Source organism: Ammodytes marinus, assembly GCF_949987685.1.
Source record: "Ammodytes marinus genome assembly, chromosome: 15".
NCBI lineage: Eukaryota > Metazoa > Chordata > Actinopteri > Uranoscopiformes > Ammodytidae > Ammodytes > Ammodytes marinus.
In genome coordinates, this window is record NC_137219.1 from 14405578 (window position 1) to 14433541 (window position 27964).

Here is a 27964-nt window from a genome sequence, read left to right on the forward strand (position 1 = left end):
AAACGGGGTGACAAGTATTCAAAATGTACTACACATAACAGTATACTTTAATAACATTACATAGATATGTAAGATGCCTTACTCTGAAAAATAAACCTTTGATACAATTTTTTTTTAACAAAATAAATTAAATAATCATAATTCAGTTTGATTATAAATGACTACAGCTTCATAAACTGTGGTTGGATAAGGTGGCGGTCTAAAAGACTTCATCTTCTCCTGGTTCACCTCAACATGCTACTGAATGATGATGATGGGAACCTACTTAACAAAAACCTAAAAATGACAAAGACCAATTCGCTTAACATGGAAACACAATTCCTCCATCCCTAGCAGTCTTGAGAAAGGTTTGCACGCCATAAAAAAAGGCCTATAATAAAACGTACCAGTCCACTCTACGTCACTTTTAACGGAGAACAAAAGTAAGGGATGGAGAACGGTAACATACAAGGTAGTGGTCAGCATTCCAAACATAATGCTTCTATAAAATTTAAAAAAAGGACTACCTGAGTAGGAGCAACAACCCCCTTTTGTAAAATCTTGAGTACCATTTTCATCTCATTACCAGGCAGACCATAGAGAGCCTCTGCGCTCCAGCAGCTGAATATGTGAAAGGTAAAACCTTATACTGCCACTTTCAGCTACACCTCTGGTAGGAGACCTTTTCAGCTGGACTGAATAGCTGAGCAAACACCGCAAAAAGAGAGTCCTTGTCCTTTTTGTATTAAGTGCACAACAAGGATTTGTGGATTTTAGTGGTGTCAGCATCTGACAGGTATATATATAAAACAAGCACCAAATATTGGAAGTTTGGATGTAAGAACACAAGGTGTGTATCACTGGCCACTGTTTTTTTTGTCACTCAGGAGCTGCTGTTCAGTCCGCAGCTCGTTGTCCCTTCTGAGATGCCAAGCAGTTTGTGTGGGGTATTTGGCACCAAGGGCTAACACTGAAAATGAATGTGTTGATGCTGATGTACTTTCCCGTCCACGTGGGAGTGGGAGTGAGTGTGCGTGTGAATGTCGGTGTAGATTTTGGGGTAGATTTTAGGGGGTATTGTTGGTCCTCCCTGGGCCAGGAGGAGCTGCTGCTGTGCCAGGTACTCCTCATAGTTCATAGAGCTCATGCAGTCTTTCTCTGGGCTGGACGAGCTGGAGGACGGCGCCGCGCAGCCCCTCTCCCTCTCTCGATAGGGCAGCCGGTGGGAGCTGTGCAGTACCTGTCCCGTCGCGGCCGGAGCACTGGGAGGGGGGCAGTGCTTTCTGCTCTGGCAGAACCACAGCAGCACTGTGCCAAATATGAACACTATTCCAGCAGGGATGCCAATGATGACAGGCCAGGGGAGGGAGCTGGAGGCTGGTGAGAACATAGGAGTGATGGGAGGCTTCAAGTCTGCAAAACAAGAGGGGCATAAAATAAAATTAAAACGAGTGTTTAAATGCACAAATGAAGTGTTTAATGTAATACTCTGAGTCCTTAGCTATTTTGACCATGTTCGGTTTGAACACAAAAGCTATAAACATCTTTCTTTTTTTTAGGACAACCTAGGCTATAAGAGTGTGCTGCAGTGATGTCACTTGAATGTTAAAATAGTGATGGGACCATAATAACTCCAGAACATTTTGGTAAAACAAATAGGGGAGAACGGGGGAATGTGAGGCATCGGGTAATGTGAGACACCCCCTGTATCTAGGCAATGGAACACAATTTTGGTTATGTGAGATATATGTTTTCAAGCCCCTCTCATTTCCCCTTGGCCATGAAAGAGAGGACCTCATGGTGATGTTATAAGCATGTTTTTTTCACAAAAAAATCTTTTTTGTATGTAAAAGTAAATGTTCTTGCTGTCAACTTAATCGATTGTTGCGCCAAAGCAAATTGATTCAGGTAGAAAAACTTCTATCATACATGTTGATGAACTACCAACATATGAAACCATATGATGATGATAACTGAAGATTAGCCTGATTTGCTGAGAGAGGTAGTTTTTTCTCAAATTGTGGCAGTGGGGTAAAGTGAGACAGTGTCTGTGCCCTCTTTTAATGAATCCATTATATTTGAGGTAGCAAGGGACTAGTTTGAATAAGACAAAAGACAATGTGGGCTGGAGGTGGGGGTTGATGGTTGAAGGGGTGTCAGCAAGGGCATGGTTTGGCACGTATGTATGTAGGGGACAGGAGAGTGACATTAAACATCAATAGACTCTAAGTAATATGTCTGTATTCAATGAATGATCCCAATAAAACAAATGCAGAAAAATATTAATCAAAGACTCAAAAGATGGAAAATGACAGCTGGGTCTAGTCATGTGTTCTGAGTCCCAGATTCTAACTGTTACAGCATGTGTTGTTATGGTAGTTTCAGAGTGGAACAAGTAAGTGGATCAGTTTACCCCCTTGATTTCTCTGGTCTGTCTCAGTTTACCCCAGACAACTTTTTTTAAAACAATCATATTTTCACTGCCCTTTGTCATGAATAAATTCTGCTAATGCCCTTTTCTAGGAAACATCCTGAATTAATGGGAAATGTGTAAATTTGACTGAAATCATTTTAGCTTGCTTAGAGGGAAGCAAATGTAAAAAGTGTCTCACATTACCCCATTCTCCCCTGTCTGTTAGCTAACGACAATTAACGATAAAAGGCATATCAATATTGGATCTATGAGTATGTATTAATGTACAAAGTCCCCGAAAAGATGCATAAGTTCCAAGATTAATTGAAAAGCTTTACTTCTGTAAGGGCACAGCTGTTGGCTTACAGGAGAAACACTCAGCTACGATATATGGTACAAAAGTTATTAAATCAAGGGGGTGCCTTTAGCTCAGTTGGTAAGGCGTCCCCTCCATGGGCCTCGGCCTGCAGCGGACCCGGGTTCGATTCCAGCCCGCGGTTGTTCTCTGCATGTCACTCCCCTCTCTGCCCTATTTCAACTCTGTCTCTACACTATCAATAAAGCATAAACATGCCAAAAAAAAATATTATTAAATCATCAATAAATGCAGATTATTGTTGCATGTGACAAGCTCGGTATAAGAGGTTAGACCTGGCACTAATGATCATTTTCATTGTTTATCTATTTTTTTGATTTAGCACTAAGTCAATTGAAGGTCTGAACGACAGTCCAAAATACTATACAGTCCTACATATAGGATACATTATATAGTAATTGATCATTCAGTTTATGTACAGATAAACTGAAAAACCTTAACAAAGCTATTGAAAAGCTTGAATGTCCAATTTGACGGAATCTTAATTTTTTTAAGAATAACATACGTCGAAAACATATCAAAAACTGATTGCTCATTGACATTTCTTTGTTTTTATCTGTCCTAATTCCTTTTCCCCTGGATATTCGTGAAGTCTCGCTTTCATTTCAGTTTGACTTTTCTCTGATGATTTTGTGTTATGTGTATCAATGCAGATTCCTAAAAATAAACAACCACGTAAAATACACAAATTGATACGCAGTGTGTTTGTAACAGCGCCTGCTGCTGTGGTACACTGTAAACAAGACATTACCCAGCAGGCCTCACCTGGCAGCACCGTGAGGAAGGCGCTTCTGAAGCTGTAGCCCATGGTGTTGGCGCCTAGGCAGATGTACATGCCAGCGTCGTCCTCCTTGGCGCGGGTAATGAGCAGCTTGTTAAGGTAGGAGCCGTCGGGTCGTGACCACACCTCCCCCGTGGGCAGCACCACGAAGCGGTGGTCTCCCACCTCGATGGTGGAGTTGTAGCGGCTTTCCTCGTTGGTCTCCACACGCTTGAGCCACTGAATGACCGGCTTGACGTCGCTTCTCACTTTGCACTGGAACGACGTGGTGCCTCCGTAGTCCACCGTCGTGTTGACTGGGTGAGTGCCCGTCAAAACAGGCTTGGAGTTTGTCCTCTCTGCATAGACACACAGGGAAAAACGGTCAAGATATGCACAGACATCTTTTGACATGAGAGCCTCTTCTGCGGATAGAAAGGGTCTTAGTAGTCCATGCCATTAGCCTCCGGCTTAGAACTTATAATTGACAGAGAGGGAGGAATACCACATGTAACACAAGAGGTATGTGTGATTAGTTTCCTCTCTTTCGTTGCTCCTGGTTGTACAGCACACATTTCTCATAGGAGAGGGGGGCAGGGGGTCTGGCAGACAGCTGGGCTTTAATCAGCTCCAGATTGGGATAAGGGTCTCTGACTCTCCCCCCTGTGCAAACACCAGGGCACAAGCGCTTGCTCTCAAGCCTGCTTCCTCAATATGCTTCTGATATACATGATTACACAAGCACATTCATCCATTCTGCACGGATATGAATAAGACCTGCTGATTGCAGAGATTTTTTTTCTTAAAGGTTCTCCCTAAGCCCTTTTAATTTCCTTGATCTCTGTGCAAATAATACCCAAAAATTATCCACACAAACAGCAGAAATCATTTAAATTAACTAGCTTTGCCTCATCTGCTATCATTAATGTTTCCAGGTGTATTTGTCTGAGATACTCACGTATGACTTCAACTTTATACGTGGCGTTGATTTCCCCGGCGCGATTGGAGACCCTGCAGGTGTATCTGCCGCTCAGCTCCGGCGTCAGGTTCCTCAGACTCAGAGTCCATTTCTTCTGACGGCCCTCGCCGACCTCCCGCTCCGTCAGCGGCCGGTCGTCCTTCAGCCACAATATATCCGGTCGAGGATTCCCACTGGCCATGCATTTGAGCCGCACTGAGCTCCCAACAGGACGGGCTATGACCCTTTTTCTCATCTTAGCGGGCTGGGTGAAGCGGGGACGCACTTTAGCGGAAAGAAGATTAAACATTAGACCATTGAAACTTGTTCAAGCTAGTTGTCTCATCCATTTTTTTAAAAGTCAACCTGCAATTAAACTGTATAGAAAGCAACAATAGTGTCACTTTGACATAAATTGAATGCAGACATTACGTTTACTGCGATGGTTTTAGGAGTCTGCTATTAGAGTTTCAGATTCAAGAATCACACACATCATCACACAGCGGGATGCTTTGAAAAATGTTTAGCTGTGATGTAAAGTGCATGGGATTAGGATAAAATGTTCAGAACCACTGGTTTTAATTTACCACTGCACCACTGACAGCACACCAACAGAGCTCTTACCAAATTTTTCTGACAAGCCATCAGAGCCCAGGTCCGACTCTGCTCCATCAGCTGCCCCGGGTCCAGATTTATCAGAGCCCGAGTCGTCTGTGAACACAGCAGGACAACAGTTTGTCAATACTTGAGGGCCAAATGAAAAATTGTTTAGTTATTTTGTAGTGAAGATAATGGAGTCTGGCAGCACATAATTCAAACTACTGTCTACTATTGGCAAGTTTTTTAATACTATTTTACAGTCTTTATGGCAATATTAAGAGCTATTTAAACTATGATATTGCAGGTTTGTTGTTACTTTGAAAGCCTGTATTAACTGTTGACAGCGTCACCATCACAGTTCTTATTGCAGTGGGCCAACAGCAAACAGGTCCAGCAAAGTGTTCTTGGCTCTATCTGAGTAAATTTAGCTTTTATAGATATAGACTCCTCTGAGCGTGGAGCATGCTCAGGTCATACTCCGTAACATTTGGAAGTAATATGATCAGTTTTCATAAGCCTAGTTCCAGGAGACAGCTGTGGAGTTTATGTCATGGGCTGACATCATGCAGCGGAGCTAAGACGGGGGGCTTAGAGCAAATATAATGAGTGAAACCTAATCGACAGTTTGTGATGCGTATCTTCTTTTCGAGTTAAGCGTTGGCGAATTAACGGAGCACGTCGGGGGGGATCCTCGCCAATATCTGATACTCAGGAACAGACATTAAGCAGATGAGTATTGAAGAAGGGGCTGCTGTTAAAGGATTTTGTATGTTACCACTGAGGTGTCAATCCACATTAGTGTCATATAGTAATCTAAATTATTCATTTAAAATTCTGACAAACTAACCAACCCTAAGTCAAGGCAATGATACATCAATGTTAAGCTAAGTTCACCGTGCGTTTTAATAACTATAAGAACTACCCGCCGATTCTTCACCTTTCATACCTCTTTTTTAGTTCAAGTTCAGTGCAGCCTGAATCTGGATCCTTCTAGATGCAGTTTGGCACAGTGGATTCCCTCTCAGGGTTTGATTGGGCCAGGTAAAGAGACCAGATGTGACTTCTAACCCCCTCGTTCTGCCTCCCTCCAAGTCCCCCCGAAACCCTCAAAGCTCTCTAGGGTTCTCCGGGTACAAACCCTCCTTTGTTTGTCCCCTGCAGCACCAAGCCCAGCCATGATGTCATGGCTATTTGAAGGGGTTTAACTGGCCAACTATAATAACCCATGCCTTTAAAAAACTGCCTCCACTGGAAGAAATATTTCTCTGTTGCTCACTTGGGCTCTCAACATTCCTCCCGGTTCCTGAACCTCCCAATCCAAACAGAACATGGTCCCACACTGCCGGGGTTTTTCTTTTTGACTTTTTTTCTCTCCTGAATCTATTTCCTCTCGACTTTTTGGCATTTCTAGGAAACAATGCCGCTCTTTATAAGTCTGTGCCGTTAAAGCTATCCCCTGCCCCTATTGTCCTCACACAATGTTGGCTCACTAGACAGCAGACAGGGGCGAGAAAGGACTTCTCATGGTTGCCATACCATTGTTATTTTTGGAAGATTAAAAAATAAAATAATAATCAATAAAGGAGAAGTGACTGTTCTTGTGTACTGGAAAGCAAGCAAAAGCTGCAACCTATTATGGAATCAGTGATCAAACAAAAACCCTTTTACTTAGTGCACTGTATGAAATCAAAGGTCTGTTATGTAAACGGAAATTCAATCACAAAAGTCATGATTCAAGTGCTTGCTTATTCAAGTCAATGCTCTGAGGGGAGGTATCAAATTGTTTAAAATGCAATCAGCCTCCATGCCATGCGACTTAAATCCATTCATGGTCTTGCTAGAGTGTTTAGGGTCTGACGCTGTCCCCTCCCACTTCATTCACAAATCCAGCCACAGGAAACAGGTCACAACAAACTCTCTCCGGCGGCCTCCTGTGCCAGCTGAATCACAGGAAAAGGCCCAATGATGATTTGAGGTCAAAATGAGCTCCAGATGTTGGGGACATTGTAAATGTCCAGGGAAAAAGTTATGCGCAGTGGCCTTGCATCACACTTCGGAAAGCAGCATCAACAGCTACCACATGTGATCAGTCTCAAATACACACACACACACACACACACACACACACACACTGGGCAGTTTATCCTACAGTTGGCCTTGCAGCGTCTCCCGAGAGCAGCGGAATGAAAAATGTGCTGCGATAGCCGACATCTCCATGTAGGAATAACAAGCGCTGTCAGCCTCTGTGTTTGTGCTGTAATATATCATCTGTGCAGACATAAACATTAAATAGACAATCCTGTAAATGTTAATATGACAATGAAGCCTGCTGTAGCCTGAGCAGCTGAGGACGAGAGAGGTGGCCTATCCTGGTGGGGGTGCTGGGAGGTGATGGGGGGCCAGTTGTCAAGAGACCACCCCAAACAGGGGCCAAACAGCCAGCTGGAGGGATTGAGAAGGCGCCATGTTGCACTGACTGACTAGATTCTTCAGATAGCTCAGGGGAGGACAGGCAGTCTGCTGGCAGATGGGAGGAGGGATATCTCTCCAGCTTCTACTTCTCCTTACATCACCCTGCAGAACCCCTCCATCTCCCACTTCATATCTCGCTTCACGTCTTCACTGTCTCTTTATCTTAAAGTCTGTCTTCTGCTCGGCTTCTCTGCGGCGTCCCAGGCGATGTTTTCAAAAGTTATGCTCTCCACATTAGGCCTTGAACTTGAACAGCTGCCAGGATTTAGGAGACCCCCCTCTCCCCCTGACCGGCACTGTAACCGAGGTCTGCATTTGCCTCTCTTACTTTTTTTCCCCTCTACGATCCAGTAAAAACAATAAACTGGTATGTGGAGCTATGCAGGGACTGGGAGCTACCCCTCATTTACAGTATTTCAAATAAATAATCCCCCTCTTCTGATCTTTTTGAGCAACATAATAGGCCTCCAAAACGGTCACTACAGTTTACTGCACAAAACTAAATTAAAATTGCTAGCAATTAGGTGATTCAACGTTAATGGAAAGTGTTGCTCATGATAATTGCGGACTATTTGGCTGTATTAAGCTGGCTGCAATCGTCAAAGTATTTTGACAATGAGGCCCCCTAATCTTTGTAGCAAAAAAAAAAAACAGGCAACCAGAATGCAATGCAGCTCTGATGGAACAATTATCTATAAAAACAAACGCTGTGGTGACGGCCTGCCAGCGCCTAATGGGATGACAGACAAGAGAGCAGAAGGAGAGGGGGGTGTTCTAGTAAGATGCAGATCGTCCGTTTAGTGTCTTGGGTCTGCGAGTCACAACCACCAGAGGACAAAAGGAGGAGGTGGAACAAAACCAGATCAGGATTTAGCATCAGGCCAGAAAGTCTCCAGGTAACTCCATAAAGGGCAAAAAACAGCCAGATAACAATCTCATGGAAATATGCTTCCCAGAAAGACTTGTGATTTAACTTCCAATGGTATTTCTTTCCTAACGTAATCACTGAGTGGGAGTAGAGCAACGCATGCAGTCAGGTTGAACTGATCTCCCGGCACTCCCCGCCAGTTTCATCACATCAGTCCTAAACTGTTTTCATTCAAGTCTTGGTTCTCACTCTGTCGCTCTGCAGCAGAAGCCAAAGCAGACACACGATTTGTCACATAAACACACCGCAGGGAAGAAGTTATTATCTATCACAGAGACGAATTGGCCAACTGTGTGCGTCTCTGCTATATGTGTGTGTGTGAGCTGTAGATTAGCATTAGTTTATCAAAATCCTCAACCTGTATCTCCCGGCATTCCAAATCTTAACTGCACATGCATGTGCAGTATTTGGCTTTACTGCAAAGGCAAAAAAATATATAAGCATTCTCACATTTTGAAAGAAACCAGTGCTCAGGGAAACTCTGTGGCCCCTTTTCACTTTATTTATGTTTGTTTATGTTTGTGCAAGCTCTTTCAAAGACCTCTAAGAGATCACAAACCTCATTTTTTTTAAAACATGTGAGAGTAAGTCCAAGTAAAGTGTTTCTCTGTTGAATTCTATAGCTATATAAACCTGTGAAAAGGACAGGTTTTTCTCAATTAATTTTATCGTTGCAAGGGTCTGTTAATTTTGTATGGGCTTTATGTATTAATGTGCTTTCATCCAGCAATGGTTTTCCCTCGGAACATTTCTTTGGATAGTTCAACAAATGTATACTTTTTGTCAGTAGGTACAGAACTGAGACATCCAGATCAATTTATTATTTATGCTTTGATTTTTATCTCTCTTCTGTGCTTGAACTTCAACTGAATCATCACCTTCTTTAAGCGCTTCAACTGCTAATTGAACCTTTTTCAGTATTTTGCCCACCACGTCAACTTCAAACTGTTCATTTAGTTATTTCATATGTTTCAACTGGGAATAAGTTATGTTTTCTTCCTGAAAATATGTCTTTTATAGCCTTTTTCATTTCTTTATTTTCAACATTCCACCGTGTAATAAATTCTAATCTTGTGACCCAAATATTATGCCATGTAGAAACTCCTTTTTTCAACTCAAATTCCACTTAAATAAAAACTATCTGCCCCTGCTGCTTTGTTTCTATCTACACTGACTCCACTACACACTTCAAATAATCTAGTCAATCTACATTTACTTTCTGCAGTTGAAAAACATTATATAGACCTTCTCCAAACACACATCAAAAAGCATCCAATCTGCCATCAAAAGAGCTTTGAAACAAACTTAGAAAGATACGATGCCTGTTATCCATCACAACTGATTCTGAATGTGATCCACCAAGGAGTGTTCAGTATACTGTATGTAAAAAACTCAAAATGCCCTTTAAGTGCGATGTAGACCACGTCTGACTTTGATACTAAATAAATAGCACAACTGTAGTATGAACCATGACATTAAAGCTGGCTCCATGCCTCAATCGCCAACCTTTCATTTTAGAACAATCAGCAGACACCCTCTCTTTGAACTCAACGGCAACTTCATATTGAGGGGGACCTTAAAATAAACTTTGGTCTATTTCCTACTCATGATGAGCATGATTTACTACATAAAGCATCCTTTTTTGAAGTGCTCTGTGTTTTTCCATGTCCGCCTGATTATGGCTTTTCTTCTGAAGCCCGCCTGTCACAAGAATCGGGCTGCAGCTCCTCCAGCGAGAGCGAGAGAGCGCAGGCTCTGGCCCTAATTAGCCATCTTAGAGTAATTAGACTAAACACAGCCTTCACGCTCCACTCTGCTCATTCATCATGCTCTGCTCTAGCGCAGACGAAGTGCACTGTACACACATGCAAAAACAAGTAACACACTTTGGTCCGACTGGGGTTAATCCTGCAGGCCCCATTCAACAAGAGCTGTGTGAGAGTCTGGAGACAAACCGGCACTATTACACTGAATGTGTTTCTTATTGCGGCGCTGCAGACCTCCTGCCTCCACAGAGTGTATAGCCTAAGGAGAAGGAAGAGCTTTAAGATCCAATTGAGTCACAGAGGATGAAGTGGTATGAAACAATATCCCGCGCCGCTGTTGACTTTGGGCAAGTGAGAGGTAGGGGCTGTAACAGACAACGGAGGAAAGGATCAACCACTAAACCTCCATAAATGCGCTTGTTTTTGGCCTCAACCTCTGTGAGCGACGTTGCCTTTTAGAATTCGCTTGAGATTTCTGACTGCAGGAGAGAGTTGGTTCCTTGACATCACAGCTGTAGTTGATGCACTCTCATTGTACAATCGAGGAGACTGACTCATCGCCATGGTTTCTGGTTTTAGTTACCAAACAGGTGATTTCATGTTTTATAGATCATGCACTGGGCTTGATTTTTTAACAAGAGTGACACCTTTTACGACACTCAATGATCTAATCTCACAAACCTGCAGAAAAACAGGTTGTGCTATCAAGTGTGATACACGCAACTGCCTTTTATTTGGACTCACCGATGACGATGAGGGTGTAGTTGATGTTAACGCTGCCGAAGCCGTTGGTGGCTTTGCATATGTAGGTCCCTGTGTCGTCTGGCTCCACCTCCTTGATCTTCAGGTCTACGCGGAGGATACGGAACCGGATCCAGCCGCTGTGGATGTTGCGGCCATCTTTGGTCCACATTATGAGGGGCGGGGGGTCTCCTTCCACTGGACACGGCAGCTTCATGGCGCTCCCGAGTCGGGCCGTCTGTCTGTGGGCAACCTTCTCAGACACTCGCGGAGGTCCTGAGGAGACACAGACACAACAATGACAATTTTTTTTTACTTCATTATGTGTTTGAAACTACAGCCCACAATAACATAAAAGAACACGGGTTACTGGGGACAAAACCAATACTTTTTGATGGTATTTCCACATATTTACCCATGTCCCTGCCGAACAACATCAAAAGTAAACAGTTTTTCATTCATGTCAGGATGAAATAGACAATGAAAAATCATCTCCACCAGTGATTTTAGACCGTTTTTGATCCGTGACCCTAAACAATGCAATGTCTACTTTCTTGGGTTACATATCTCTCCCCGTTGTGAACAGCCTTAAAGTATTTAATAATCTTAAGAGAAAGATGTCTCTCTTGTGTTTACTATCCAAGTGAGAGTGAAAAAACTTTTTTTTAAACATCCCAGTATGCACTATGCAGCTTAGCTTACAAAGGTGTACTCAAATCAGAGAATGAAATGGAATATCTGAATCCTAATTTCCCTGTCCAATACCAGTTCTACAAACAGCCCGGATGAGATAGAGGAAGGTAATTTTTTATCTTTTTTTTGTCTGATTACCCAGAAATGTCCAAACCAGATTGTAATAATTGGACAGGCCCTGTCGTCCGCTGCCTGCACACAGAGGGTAAAGTGTTCTGGCTCTGGTTTTGCGTAGCGTGCAAGAGATCAAAGCGATGAGGGGGGCGGGTCGCAGAGAGACGGACAGCAGCCCGTTCACTCTGCTCTTAATTGGCCCAGGTCTGCTCCCTCAGATCTGGTGAAGTGGAGCGGGCCGAAAGACCCTGTGATGGTGTTGGGAGGCACAGCACCAGGCGTTCAACTAAAACCTTCCCCACCCCACCCACCAAAAACTTAAGAAAAACCATGAATTACTGGGCAGACAAGACACCAGAGAGAGACAGGAGTTTGGGGGAGTGAAAGACAGAGAGGGGGGTAGGAAATGCAACCAACCACTATATGGCTGCCGAGGCCCCTCAAAAGTACACAGAGCCCTGTCTGTGCCTCCGAACAAATGGCCGGTCTGGTAGTAGTAAAAACAATGAGGAGGGTAAGTACACATGGCCTCTCCTAACACATACAACACATTCCTTTGATGCATTTCACGCATATGGTAAACAAGAAGTTCATTAGACTGATGGGTCTGCACTGGGGGAAGGTGAGACATGCAGGTAACTCTCTATCTTGCTGTTTTATCCGTCGCATTGCCAAAACATGTACCTCAGCTGCAGGTACAACATCTGGACAGCTGGGCCGGAGACCTGTGATGCTAAAAAAGCTGGACATTGTTAATTTTTTAAGTCATGAAACAAAACATATGAGCGTAAAACCGTTGACAACCGCCTTGCCTTTTTGTTCCCGTCTTTCTCAACCACGCATGAAAACACAGACACACTCAGAGTTTTCCTTCCTCTCTGCGGATGGCTTTTCCTGGTCCACGGCATGAACAGGAAATTGGAAGTGTCATTGTTTATGTCCGCGGAGCAAACGTGACCGCAGTCTTTTTGGCCGTTGTAAGCTGGCCCATATCTCACTCCTCTGCTACCAGGAAAAGCCAAACACAGGCGCTGACTGTTCAGTTTTTCTTACTCTGCGGACTCTGCACAGGACCACAAACAGGTCACAATGTTGGCTGGGCACTGCTGCTCGAGCTCACATGAACTGAGGTGATCCTAAAAACAGAATTAACTGTCTGGCAAACACAAAAATACGTAGTTTTTTTTTCAAATCTTGAAACAAATGGGCTTCAGACATTTCTGAATTTCGATCCTGCAAGCCACTCAACCATGTGTTTCTTCTGGATTAATGGAGGGGAGTGACACATAGAAACAAACCCTGATTCATGGAGTTAGGTTAAGCTGAAGCCAATTGTCACAACACACTGCCCCAGCATTGGTATTGCTCCTGTCAGAGAAACATTTCTGAACACTGGGAGGACATTTCAAATGAGTTACGTCCCCTTGACAAAAGCTGCTAGCCTGGCTCTGTCTAGACGTAAGTAAATCCACCTCCATGAACCATGACATGAGAGATCACTCATGAATACATTTATATCTTGTTTGTTTTATCCACTTAGGAATTTTTTTTTATATAAGTTAATGAGCTTTAGAAGTGCTCAAAGGCTAAATCAAAACAGACAAACAAACAACAAAGTAATTTCATGAGATGTCGAACTATTCCTTTAATTTTGATAAGGGTCTACGTATATGATCTTGAACTTGGGTTGTCTAGCGCTTGGGCTTTTTGGCTTTATAAAGTGGAACGCTTTGGCCGCTGCTCCAAGTGCAAGGAATGTGAAACAAATGATTTCCTCCCTCCATCTCCGCTCTTTAAAAAACCTTTTGAAGTCCCTTTGAAAAACATGGCTTGAAGAGGTGCTGAAATCAAGGACATCGTCTGAATCACTTAATAAGTATTTGTGCTGTGTGCATGACCACCATCCTTTCTTCAAGAGGAACTCCCCTCCTCCTCCTCCTGCTCTTTCTCAAGGACAGGTTCTCTTAACCTTGGAGTTGAAAGCTCTGAAACTAGCACACAGAGGCCCCTGCAAAAAAAAATCCAATTCTGACAAAAGGGGAATTATTGCCTTGAGTTGGTGATTGTGAGATACATAATTCAAGATGTACGAATGCAACATGTAATCACACCATACTGTAGGTAAAATGTACCATAGTTGCACTTTAGCCTTAGTCTTCTGAGGCTCCTGCCAGGTGGCTGAACTAAGCATTATGATCCTTTACGGAGGCTATGATGAATTGAGACAGCCAGATTTATGACAAACTGGTGAGTGTTTACTCAAATTGTTAGAATTGTTAGCTACTCTACAAATGGAAAATGATACCCATGACCACATGGGCTTCCCCGTACTGCAGCGTCGGTATGGCCGGCGCTCCTGATTACAGTCAAGCTCCATGTGTGAATGGAATCTTTCATAGTGCAGGAAGCGGAGGAGGAGGCCTGGCGTCTTTCAGAATTAGCTGTGTTTTTCTTTGCTCAAATTGGTGATGGATTATTTAAAGAGAAAGGGGCACATTCAATAAGAGGCATTCTTGTGATTCAGACTAAATATAGCTTTTTCTCTTTTTTTACAAAACCTTGTGAGGCAGGTTAATGAACTGTTGATCTGACGTGCAGGCATGCGTGGAGGAAAAATTTGTTGGGAAAGAGGAACATGAAGAGAAAAAAAAAGACAGACTACAAAGGCCTTTAGACTGGAGCAATGTTCAGATGTGCCGCTACCGCTCTCCTCATTTATTTTCTCTTTAACAAAACACCTGTGGATTTGTAATGATGTGTACATGGATTTCTCCCCCCATACAAAGTGCTTTGGTCTTTCTTGTCATCGCAAACACGTCAATAAAGGCTTGGCTTGGTTGCTGACAACAGCTCAAATAGCGAACACCTGGAACTAAACCAACCCCAATGTGAAAACAACTTGATAATGCACGCAATACTGCATTACACTATGCCCATGACAGGATATAGTTATTCAAACAACATTTTAAACATCTACTAATACACAGGATTTGGCCCATAATCTCCAGCCCACTGCAAGCATTTCTTGTGCATCAAAAGGTACTTTTGCACACTGCCAACTGCAGTGATTCATTTCTTAGATAAACACTGATCTGAGTGAATGTGTCTCTTCAATATGTGGTATTTACAGAAAGGATAAAAGTCAGAGAGACAGATAGAAGCCGGAGAATGCTTCCTCCTACTCAGCAGCACTGTGTTAGCTCAGCAGACCGTACCAGAGCAGACAGACCTCGGGCTCCAACATGAGAGAGGAAGTTTAATGGAGCCTGTGCTTCCAGGGAAATATTCTATCATGCATCTCTTAAAAACCTCAGGAGCACTTCTATGATAGAAAGCAACCAAATGGACGGAGAAAAGTAAGTCGAGTTTGAGGAAAACGAGAGGAAGGGAGAACAAATGCACAAAAAAAAGAAGAAATGACATGAAAGCTAGAAACTAAATCCAGACCTTACTTGAGAGTGGAGGGGTTGTTTGGTGAAGGCAAAAGGTGGGGCAGAAACAGGCAGCTCTGGGAGTGTGTGAAAGGCCAGAGCTTCTGTTCAGAGCCCGCCGCTGCGCTTGGCTATACATTTCACAAGCGAAGATAAAAATCGGCATAAAACAGTAAGAGGTAAAAGAGAGGGGGAGAGTCACCTTGGCAATCCAAGAAAGGAGGTGAGGTGAGGGAGGGGGGGGCATAAGATTGTCAGGGTGAAAGGGGACGGTGTACGTGGAGTGCTGGTGGAGGCCGTTCTGACAGCAGGGGGGCAGCGGAGGGTGAAGAATGCCGTCTTTTCTTACCCCCCTCCAGACGTCCTGCCCAGCAGATTTCACCCAGTGTGGTAATCAATACCTGTTATTTTCTCCTCTCGGCTTTCCAATCAATAGATAAGAGAGGGGTACGACCAGACTTGGACAATGGCTCTTTCTTCGGCCCCATCTGATGTGGGGCTGAATAGCAACTGCTTCGCTGGTGGGAATGGAACAGGAGGAGCTATTGGGTGACATGAGGGACTAGAGAAGCAGCAGCAGAGAGGGGGTGGAATAAAAAGAAAAGAGAATACGAGAAAGAGATGCTTCAGGTCGATCTATCTGATTAAAGCAGTATCAATGGAAAAGTGTAGTGGTGTTTGCAGTGAGGTCTGCGTCTGCTTCCTTCACTAATGGCTCCAGAGCAGCAGGCTCCTGTGCCGACCCCTCATCAAAAGAACAGGGAGAAATTACTCCAGCGTCATAAAGCTTCTGGAAACATCTCCATCACGCGGCCTAGCCTTAACAGGGCCCTACTGTGGAGCCTTTGAACTCTAAGCTGCTATATTTCATTAAACCTGACTGCCTTCTCCCGGCTCCAACTACCTCAGCGTGCGTATGTGTGTTGTTGTAAACTCCTTGCTACAGTCATCTGTGCAACAAAAATCAGTATTTCAAGAATTTCAATAGGCATACATATTTGTTTGTTTGTCAATAAAGACAGAAATAAAGGACAGATTTATTGTTATTTTCCTGAAACCATATCTACTAACAAAATAAAAGATCACTTCACACTAATTAAATAAAAAATAAGCCCCTTAGAAAATAAAGCAAATGCCATATATTTAGCAGGTGCGACTATTGTTAAGGAGGTCATTCTCTACTAACTAAATTGATCCCGAGACAAGACACATCTGGGTCCATGTGTCTGTCTCAGCCAACAGTTCCCTTCGGAGAAAAATCCTCCGTTCATAGATTATTTACTGAAACTTTGATTATATGAAAAGCCCCTTCTATTTCAGTTTGAGGTTTTCCAGAAGGACTTCATGCTTTTCCAGACTTCCACAAGCCTGGAAAAGCACGGAGCCCTTACGGAAAGTCCCTAACTTGAATTAATAGAGGCCTTTCATATAATGTTTTTGGAGTGGCCAGGGTGTCTCTTACCTGGACAGTGCATACAGGTCACAGTGGAACAGTTTTTATAGTCTTCTTTTCCGATGGTTTACCTGTTCTGCCACTGTACAGAGAGTGAGATGCACTTTCTTTTAAAAGTTGTATCTATTTGGGGTTATTATTCATATTACATTATAAGAGACGTGAAGAGTAACTTTTTCTTCTTTTCTTCCCTTCTTTATTTGGTTTGTTTTGTATTAGTCACAAAGTCCCATGAACAATCTACACCAACACCAAATTGATGCTAGGAAAGTATTGCCTGTGTGCTCCATTGTTGTACCAAAACTATATAGAAAAGAGCCACATTGTTGCAATGGGTGACATCTTCCTTCGTCATGATGAATATGTGCACTGTACTGTACTGTGTAGAGGCATCCCACATACACCATCATGCATCAAATGTTTGTCTAGTAAACTGCATTCAAAAAAATACCCAACAAATAACCAATGTATTCCTATTTATTTTCTAAAATGTACAGTTACCAGTAATTATAGAACTTTTTCAAATTTAAACTATTTATTTTTGGGGTTTGAGTCTGGCAGGCACATACAGTGCAAATAAGTCAGACAGTATTAACCTATTAACATACGGACTAACGTCATATTGTTGGTTGGGCTTCTTCATTGGATTTGTTGACATAACAAAGTCATAGAATCACTCTAACCTTTTCATGTAATGTGTTTGATCTCTTTCTAGTTATGTGAATGTTCACTTAAAAAAGAAAAAAGGAGGGTATAGCCAATATAAGAGCACCATGAAAATAGATTAGTTTGCTTTTTCTCTCATTACAAATGTCATAAGGGGAATAAAATCAATAGAATTAACGAGAAAAAGACTGAATACTTGGTTTGTAACTGGTGGAATGTTATGAAGTGACTGTTGACTATGAAACGTAACATTAATCAAACAAATATCAACGTTAACCTAAAAAAAACTAAATAACATTCTGAAATACAAAAAAGGGCACATTTTTCTAAATATCTTTAGAAAACACACACTAATTCAGTGGCATAACTTTTCATGCAAATGTGTCACAAAGGGGGCACAGTGAGTGGCACTCTAGTCGCTTTATCTCACTCCATTAGGCTAAGGCCCCGTGCACACACAGGGGCTGAGTGTGTGCTTAGGGACACTTATCAGGAGAGAAGCAACAGGAGGGAGGCTGGGAAGGAAGAGAAAGGCCAGAGGAAGAGAGACAGAGACAGAGGAAAAGAAAGAGAGGGGTAAGATGAAGGGAGAGAGAAAGAAAAATCAAGCCGTGGAGAGAGAAGTATAGGTTGAGGGTTGATTTAGAGAGCGCCGTGGAGGAGCAGAGGCTAAGATGGCAGAGAGGCCTCCTTTAACACAGCTCATAAGGAGAGGGGAGTGAAGGGGGATTAGGTGGGCCCAGGCGGCAGTAACCAGGAATCCCAACAATCTCACACCCCACTCCCTGGCCCGGGCTCAGCCTCAGCCACATGACACACTCAAACAGACCTGTCTCTCTCTCCAACACAGAGCAGGGCACCAACGAGCACCTGTTTATTACAGTCTGTCTAATGTGTTTGGAGATGGACCAAACCACTTGGCACTGAAAGGGACATTGTGTGAGCACGCACACATGTTTGGCTGCTCTGGATTGCCTGAGTATTGTCTCTTGTTCTCTCTGTCAATGACACACACGTTGATATGAAAGTGTACAGGCAAAAAGACTCGTAAATCTGCATTTCATTACACTGTAGTCGGCATGCCATAGACAACAAAGGGCGTTAAGAGATTAAAGCCCTTAATTTTAGATTAGAATTTAGCCACATGCTTCCTCTCCACTCTAAAGCAGTGGTTCCCAGCAACTTCCAGAGGGGTTGAGACAATCAGTATAATATGAAAACAAAATGTTCCCATGATAAATCTGCAAGGCCCCAAGATGATTAAATAAATACGTAATATAAGAGAGAGGACACATCTACTTTTAAGGAAAATTGCGATAATCTTTTTCTGACTTTTCTTTGTTTTTGTTTTCCTTGTGTATGCTTATGAACTGTGTCTTTTTGGTTGAACTGCACACAACCCATGTCCAAACTAAGACCATAAACTGGGTCACAAGCAGACATTGTTTTATTTCAATGGGGTTTCAGTTCCCAAGTTTCTGTAAAAATAACTAAAATAAAAATTATTTTCTAAAGCCAACTTTAGAAAATGATCTAAATCAGGAAATTGTACTTAAATCAGAAATGATTAGAAGGAAAAATGAATAAGTAAAAGTACTAATTCAACCAAAAATACTGGGAACCACTGCTCCACAGAATGCTTGCAGGACAATAAACCCTGGTGGCCTGTTACACCGTCTCCTCATAACAAGGACTTTGTTTATGTTGTTTCATGGCCTCCATCAGTCAACAGTGAGGTGCATCCTGTCACTCCCTGCATGCCTCTTCCTTAAACCTTCCTGCATTCCACAGCAGGAGAAAAATAGCTATCCAACCTGTGTTTTGCCCTTTGTGTACAGTTGACACAGTCGGGAGTCCAGTCTGACTGACTGGAGGTGCTGAATGAGATGCAGATGTCTTATTAAGTCGCTCTGCATTGGTCTGATGTTCTACTGACTGCCAGAGAAGCACAGAGGCTGTAAACAAGAACGTTTTGAGCCAGACATGCTGTCACCGGCGTCCAGTGTGGGTAGCCTATGTCTGTGTGTGTGTGCATGTGCGTGTGTGTGTGATGTGGTCACATCTGTGTCATGATGATGATGATGATGATGATGACGATGATGATGATGGCCGAGCCTGGTGCTGAGTGACTGACCCTCGGTTCTCTGTCTCGCAGAACCCTACACCAGTGTACAGTCTGAGGATCAGCCAATCTCCATGACACTGGGAAGCACTTTACACCAGCGCCTTTGTCAACAAGGTCCTTTCAGGAAAAGGCCAATGACAGACTGCGATGTAGCAGGAGTGTTTGGGGCAGAATGGAGCGATTCAGAAGGGAGCAGGAGGGAGGGAGAGGATAGTAGAGTACTGGGTGAGGGAGAGAGAGAGAAAGGCGGGTGAGACAGAGACGAGACAGAGCGGTGGAGAAACAAGGGCGAGACAGACGGAGGAGGGGGTGGAGGAACTGGCAAAGCTCTCACTGACAGCAATGGGGCCTCTTGACAATCCAGGAATATTGTCTGAAATCAATCTGTCATCGTGGAGCTGTTGAGCCTGTCATTACGACGTGGTACTCGCCCTTTCACAGTGACAATTTGTTCAGTGCTTTCCCAGTTCACCTTACTACTCCGGTTGTAGAAAGGTCACTGCCCTCCATCCATCTCTGTCTGCCAGCTTGTCTGTCTCTGTCTTTGTTAATCAACTGTCCACACTGAGCTATACAGTCCATTTTATCAAGGTGACCCGCAGAGGATCGGGCGGCTGATGACCAGAATAGATGTCCTGCTTCTAAGACTTTTTACTATATCATTGGCTCTGCTTTATTAATACTGTCAACTATCTGATAAATATAAAAATGCCTTAACGAGACTAACAGTCTACAGTGGTTCTTTAAGGCTTTGCTAGAGTTGCTTTGAGGTAAATGCTAAGCCTAAATAATATGCTCACAATGATAATGATAACGTGTATAATGTTCACATTTTGTAATTAGCACTAAACACAAAATATGGCTGGGGCTGATGTTGTCTCAAACTAAAGTATTTGTCAAAAACATAAATGCTGCTCTGGAGAGGGTGCTGGATTTATGGTCAGGGGATAAAAGTTTTACAATTCATCCCTGGAAAAGTCACTACAATACATGTTTGCCACCCATGTACAAGCATGTACAATATTTGGTACAAAATTCATCAAATAGACGTTGAGGTGTTTTACTGAAGGAGTGTAAAGTTTTACCTGCTGATCTGCCTAGAAGAAAAAACAACAGATCATCAAAGTCATTTGAATTCAGCCTCTAGGGACCTTGAATTTCATGGCAATCCATCCAACAGGATTGCCATGAAATATCAATCTAGATATTTCATTCTGAACACCAAATGTCAACCTCATGGTGGTGCTACAGGAAAAGTCAGAGGATTATAAAATCCTCTGGGAACCATAAATGTCTGAACCAAGATTTCATGTAAATCCATCAAATAGTTGTAGAGATATTTCAGTCTGGACCAAAGGGGTAGGTGGATCAACCAACAGACAAGCCCACATGCCATCCCTATGGTCATTTTGCCAGAATGGCCAAAAATAAACAAACAAAAAAAAGTCATTTTAGCTTCATATTCAATCTAGACAGAGAATAACTGTGTGAATGGAGCAGTGCCCCCATCTGCCAAGCCTCTAGCTCCAACTGCATCCAGCCCCGGGGCTGATCCAAAGCCCAAACACATCCCTGTGCATGAGGAAATCAAATCAGTTGCACTGCATGACGCAGGATTCCAGTCTAGGATTGCAGTAGCCCGGCTATAAAATATGACAGATTATACTCTTTGCTCCTGAAATGATTTTTCCTCCCTTGTCCCTTTCCACTCCTCAAGTCAAAGCGGGGACATATTTTTCCATTCCTTACAGAGGTCCCCTGAATAAAAAATCAGGGCCTCTTTCCTCGCCTCCAGTGTTGAGAGTGGCTGCTTTTGCTGGAAACGGGTGCAGACAAATTCCAACCCATAACGCTCGCAATGAAAACTCCTATTTTGACATACTGTGGGGAGCGGTCGCCAGAACCGGACCCTTTTATAATCTTAATCAATGGGAACAATGTGCAAAAGAATTTCCGAGGTCGCTCAAAAGAATCGCTAATGAAAAACAAAGTGGAAGAGGAAGAGCCACAAAGCCATGTGGGGTCTCATTGAAGCCCATCGGAGGTGAACTGAAAGTGGGGGAAGAAACTGGAAGGAGGGTCCGGGGGTGTGTGTGTCCAAGGCAGCGGAGGGCCTCATTCAGGGCTCGTTATCCCAGCTGTCCCCTGGCTCGGCTTTCTTCAGGCTCAGCCAGCCATCGCCTTTGCCACCATAACTTTCAATCAACCTTTTAACTGCAGAACGGCTTGGTGTGGCTTGGTTTGTGTGTGTGTGTGTGTGTGTGTGTGCGTGCGTGTGTGTGTGTGTGTGTGTGAAACCGTCCATGAGAGAAGGAGGTAAAAGAAAAACAAAGACACAGGAAACATACATAATTCTTTGTAACTGATGCATAAATGTCTGATATCCGATGGTAAAAGTGACTGAACACACAACTGCTTCCCTAAATCATAATAGTAGGAGAACAATGAAAAACAGAAAGATGGCAAAGAGAAAGTCAAAAAAAATAGAGAGGAAGCTTATCATCACGTTATCTGAAACAGGTAGGTCCTGGTTGCCTGATTTGGTATTCCGATAAGTCCGGATGAGGCTACAGCAGCAGGCTGTGGCAAGCACAGCAAACAAGCACACACAGTACGATGGGCCAGATAATATTTCTGCAGTTTAAGTCAGCCTTTTATTCACTAACATCACAATGACAACTGTTGAACTTGTCCAAGCCTGCTCAGTCCGAGCAACATCCTGAAGGCCACCATCACACACAATGGAGTGGATATGTTTTCCTGAGGCAACAGAGGTTGTCATGACACATGTTTTGTAGCTTCTTTTTTTCCAAGGTGGCTCAACACCAAGGATAGGCCAGAGGAGACATAGTAGAGGAGCACATTCTAGAGGAAGAAAGGAGGGTGAAAGAAGGAGGGAGGAGAAAAGATTCACTCCACGACTTGGCTCCTCAAAAGAAAAAGGGAAAACAGAGCGGGACTGGAAAAATGAAGGAGCCTTAGAAATAGGGGTTGCGCAAGACAAACACTTCCCACTGTGGAGCTGAAATGTTATTGTAAGGTCACTTGTAAGGTTCAAGCGAGGCGGACCCACACCCCCACCCCCCACCTACAGGCTCGCTTCAAGTCACTCAGTCCAATCTCTCTCTCTCTCTCTCTCTCTCTCTCTCTCTCTCTCTCTGGCCAAGGGTGTAACACAGCAGCCTGACCGTGGAGTCCAAACAGTGTCCAGTATCATCAGATGCTCATTGAACACATCACAGCTGTCAATAAATTAAAAGTTATTCCTAAATCTGGTCAATCCTGCGAGTCAGACCAGTTGATTATCATTTGAATGGTGACAGTCTGGCATCTCCGTGGGCACTTTGTAAGCACCTCCGCTGGGTTTTGGTAAGGTTAACAGGAGCAAAAGGAATTCTATTTAACTGAACCCAAATCCATTCAGCCAGCAGGAAGAGTGTGTGTGGTCTAATAACACTCCGTGAGCCAACTGCCCAAACAAACTAATGAGCCTTGCACACCCACAGACCCTCCTATGATTCAATATGACTTTCCCCAAAAAAAAAGAATTAAAGAAAAGAAAAGAAGCAATTGCCCTCATGTGCATCTGAGCATTAGCGTACAGCTGGAGGTGACAAATGCTGAGAGTGGACAAAGCCTTCTTGAAAATTCTACATGAATGCTAATTGAAGAGGCCATTAAAATCAGTCAATGAGGGGAGTGAAGCTCACTGGGATTATATGACCCTGCTAGAGTAAACACCAACTGACCTCCATTATGACTACTTATCACAGCTACAGCCCTTTCCTTTCTTTCCCCCATGGAGGAGTGAAGTCTGACACATTCCCCTCTCAGAGTGTTTCCTTCTCAACCAACAGGGTCAGCAGTGTGCGCTGATGGATGGGGAACACGGGTTGTAATAGTGTTGCAAACATTATTTCCGTGATAGAAACAGAGGGATCATAGAGGGAGGAATATTATTTCCACCTGGTTAGGAAAGGAGGAGGAGGTGGAGCGGGAATAGTTGGTGGTGGTGTACCTCTGAGGTTTTCCAAATTGCCCTGTGCTGCTTGGATGTCTCATTATCATGACTTTTCTCAGGGTAATTTCAGCCTGCTTAATAAAACACACGCACATTTTCAGGTGCACGAATAGCATGGCTCACTCACCCTCGTAACTTCTTCTCACGCAACTCTAAATGGCAGCGCCTCAGTAAAGAGAGTCCCCCGTCTGCTGTGAGTTCTAATAGATGGCAAATAAGTAAAGTCTACAGGGATGAGGAGTGTTTAAAATTAATCACTGCTTGCCCTGTCTGACCTGGGGGACCGCAGCACTTAATAATCCATCCATTGTTCTCCGCAAATGGGCCCAGACTCAGTACAAACAGTGGCCACAGAGAATTGGGGTGGGAGTAAAGGTCAGCTCATGCCTTGTTTTAACGACAGCACATTAACTTAACTCACTTCCTTCAAACTTTACGCCGGTAATAAAATGGGAGGAAATGCAGAAAAAGGCAGGGAACAAGAAGGGGGACATGTGTCGTGAGGGTGGCTGCTGGTTGTCTGGTTTGGAAAAAACACAGAAAATTGGAGGTGATGTACTACTAAGCAGTCACACAGATTAAGGTTGAAGCAGGAGACGTGAGATGTTTTACTGTCCTTTGAATTCTACTGTTGGTGTGGGCTGGAAATACAAAATGCAACATGAAACTGATTGTAATTCAAATACCTCAATGGAGCATTAAAGTGCGGGTAGGGCGATGATTGTAAAAGAAAATTAAAAAAAACACAGGGCACAGCCAAGCTTTTTCAGAGCAACACCTTGGCAAACAGCTTAGCCCACCAGCCAAAACACCACTGTTACACCTTCTTACTATTCAGGAGCTATTCAAAAAAAGAAAATAAGAGGACTTTGGGGCATTTGGTTACCGAGAAACTAGCCTCATTACGGTTAAAGGAAATGGAAAACTCTCTAGGAGCCAAATGGCCTTGTGATTTTTAAAAGCCCTTGGCATACACTTTATCTCCATAGTACCTTCTTGTTATGGAACCATGAGGTAACACAGCTATAAAATGTATACTTTTCCAACAGGTTCGCGGATCAGTTTGCATGGTCTAAACTTCCAGGACGGCCCTAAAAGAGGTGAAGCAAACACGTGTGCTGTGTTGAGAAAACAGGAACCAAGCAGAGTAACATACATGCACACAACTGTTTCTAATTAAAATACACCAAATTCGTACCGTTTTGTGTGTGTGTGTGTGTGTGTGTGTGTGTGCGTGTGTGTGTGTTCATTGTTAGCTACGTCCGGGTGCATAACAGAGACACCTGGTGCCTCTCTGTTTCTCCCAGGGTGCATTTCTGCAGATCCATATGTCCGGGCCACGGCATTCCTCTGTTAGTGGAGCCCAGTGGTCCCCAGGCCTGTCACCACATTAGAGGCTCTGCTGGGACACATCACTGAGCACCTCCTCCAGCTGTTGGGGGTGGCGGAGGACCAAAAGGGGGGGAGGAAAGAAGGCGCTGCTGTTGGGACGGAGGAGGTGCAGGGGTTCCTGGGGGGGTGGAGGGGGCTTAAGAAGTGATTCTTGCTTGGCCAGTCGCAAAGTCACAGCATTGAAAAGAGGGATGGTCAGTGTGTACCTCTGCGTGTGTGTGTGTGTGTGCGTGTGTGTGTGTGTGTGTGTGTGTGTGTGTGTGTGTGTGTGTGTGTGTGTGTGTGTGAGAGAGAGAGAGTGGGAGAGTGAGTGCGCTCGCGTGTGGCACAAGGGCAGGCAGGTCAGATGTCGCCTGATGACTGACAGCAACAGGCTTCAAATCGTTGAGCCGAACTTACTTGTCTTCTAAGGTGCATTGTTAGGAAATGTTTATACAACAGCAGTAAACTAACACTTTCAAAGTGTTTTTACTGTTTCACACGTAAGCCAAAAACCAGGGGGGCCCGTCCTTAATAATTTAATTTAAATCTGTCAAAGATGTCACCATGCATTGTTAAATTTTACTGGGACAGTTTTACAGCTTTTCTGGCCTCGGCTTCAGTTATAAAAGCACGAGTTTGGACTCCTGACTGTATTTCACAGCATGTCGCAGTCAAGCTGTTGCATTTGGACTGGAACACAGAGCTCACTGTATCGCTGCTTCTGCCGGGATATTAACACCTCACAGATTGTCAAGCATTGTTCAAAATCATCTCACTCTGAGAAATTATGAAAAGCAGGCTGAAAATTTTCACTTTTGTCGGACATTTAATCAGTTTAAACCCATCAGACCTACGCTCTACATCATCCCATCGGATTCCCCCTTGGGTTTCTCCTTTGCTGAGATCTGCTAATCTGTAAACATACAAAATTGCCTGTCTGATCTTATTTAGCCTCCACGTCTTGTTTACTTTTGGTTTAGTCGTGCCGTGAAGGCATGGCCGCCACACTGTGAATGAGGCATTGTCTGCAGACCCACAGATCTAATCTCCCCCTAAAACCACCGCCAACTCCCTTACTGCCCCCCTCTACCTCCAGCCCTGGTAGCTACATGCAGGTATTCTACCTATCAGGCGCCTGATGAATTCACTTCCATGGCTGGGCAGGAGGATGAAGACAGCCCTGCTTGTTTTGCCAGTGCTTGGTCTTTCCGGGTGGAAATTTGTCTGGCTTTCAGTTTTTCTCTCATTAAAAACGGAGTGTAGTTTCAAGCTTTGCCTCGGTCGCTTGACTCATGGCACTGGATTGTATCAGCCATGGTTCAGTAATCAGTGATGGCGGATGAACTCATAGTAATTGCATAACAGTTATTCATGACCTTTTGACAAGCTCACTGTAAGTTATCTTTATAAAGCAAAGTATTGATACTGGCACCATAAGCTGTGCAGTGAATTGTGGTCAGACCAAGGTCTTCCCACTCTCAACTCGATGTTGCAGCCATGAATACACTCACACACTTGCGGACATACACACATGCACACACACACATGCACACAAACACACACACACACACATGCTGGTGTGAGGCAGTCCTTTGGCCAGTAGCAGGAGAGCTGGACTCTTACAATGACTTGTGTTCTTTCACCCTGGGAAGCTGATGGATGATGTTTGTTTGGTTAAGCTGTAGTGAATGTGCACACACAGTCACACTCAGCCATAGCTGAACACACACAAACTGGGGGTAGGGGTTGGCTTGCCCTCTCTCGTTCCCCTGCCCCGTGTTGATTTTGGGCCCTGTTAAGAGATTTATTTTTTAGTTCTCAGTTTTCCGTCTCTTACTCCCCTGTGCGTAAATGTTCAAAGATCCATCTGAGACTTTCTTCATGCTCACTATAAACCAGCCAGTCAACTTGGGTTATAATGAGCTACGAATCTGAAATATATTTCCAGGTTCGAAACACGCAATACGAGTAAAAAAGAAAGGAGAGGAGAAGCAGCTCTCACCTCTTGCGCAGTCGGTCAGCAAAACAGCCTCAAAGATGAACAGCACAATCTTCAGGACGCCCATACTGTCCAAAGACAACTTCATGTCCCCTCAATCTGAAAGACACATGGTCACAGTGACACAGGGTCTAGAAACATAGCAGGGAGAAAAAGGGGGATATAGAAAAAAAAATCTAGACAGTTTCACAAGCTATTATTGAAAAAATTATTACTTTAACAAATATAACATTATGATATAGGCCTACACAAGTTATATCAGTGATTTTTTTTTTATATAATTGAAAGGCAGTTTTTATGACACTAAAAATACTTTTGCAGGCTGGACAAAGTTTTTTTGTTGAGTTGATCTATGTGGTTCTCAAACTAGACTCCTGGGACATAAGGGTCCGAAAAAGGGTCTGTGGGGTCTAAAATAATACCCAAAAGAAGTAATTTTAACAATGGGTTAGCACAATCGTTAGGAGTTCAGACTCGGGTTTGGGGTCTATCTGGCGGTTTACTTGGGGTCCACAGTATTTTAGGGTCCTTGTAAAGTTTAAGTGTACTAGTGAGGCAAATGAAGCTTAATAGCCAACATGTACAAAGTTGTTGCTAAATATTCAACCGGCTAACCGACGTCTTGAAAAGCAAAACATCTGTTTTAGCTAGTTTGTCTTTGCTGCACTTACAATAAAATATCACTGATGCTGCTCACATGTAGCTCGGGGAAACATGCAAATAAATAGCATTATTTTAAACAAAAGGGAGTTAAAAGGAGAATAAATAAGTCGACAACATACCTGGATATTCAATGAATGAAGTTAGCCCTGTGTCAGCCTCTTGACAGAAATGCTTTTAGCTAAAGTCCGTGTTGAGTCCATGAATCAAAAAGTGACAGACACTGGTCGACGACCTCAACAGACCAGCGCGCGCTCCTTTCTCAAATTAAATAACGGATTCAAGGCTGTAATAAAACAAGACTCACTCAAAAACCACAATAAAAGTCCCATATGCTAATTTAGAAAATAAATAAAAAATCTCAGTCCCGTCTGTGTGGTCCGCTTCGTCCACCAAGTGACTTTTCCAGTGCGCATAGAGCGAAGGCTTGTTGTC

At 43.5% G+C, this 27964-nt stretch overlaps 1 protein-coding gene across 1 annotated transcript; it reads right to left on the reverse strand.

Moving 5' to 3' along the window:
* Window positions 1–24: 24 nt before the first annotated feature.
* LOC307261310 (fibroblast growth factor receptor-like 1) lies at window positions 25–27914 on the reverse strand. Its single transcript, XM_080041816.1, has 7 exons — window positions 27652–27914; window positions 26873–26968; window positions 10997–11269; window positions 5111–5197; window positions 4487–4771; window positions 3534–3887; window positions 25–1392 (listed from the first exon to the last, which is right to left on the reverse strand). The coding sequence occupies exons 2-7, from the start codon at window positions 26955–26957 to the stop codon at window positions 944–946; spliced, it is 1533 nt and encodes a 510-aa protein (XP_079897942.1). The 5' UTR covers window positions 26958–26968; window positions 27652–27914; the 3' UTR covers window positions 25–943.
* Window positions 27915–27964: the final 50 nt, after the last annotated feature.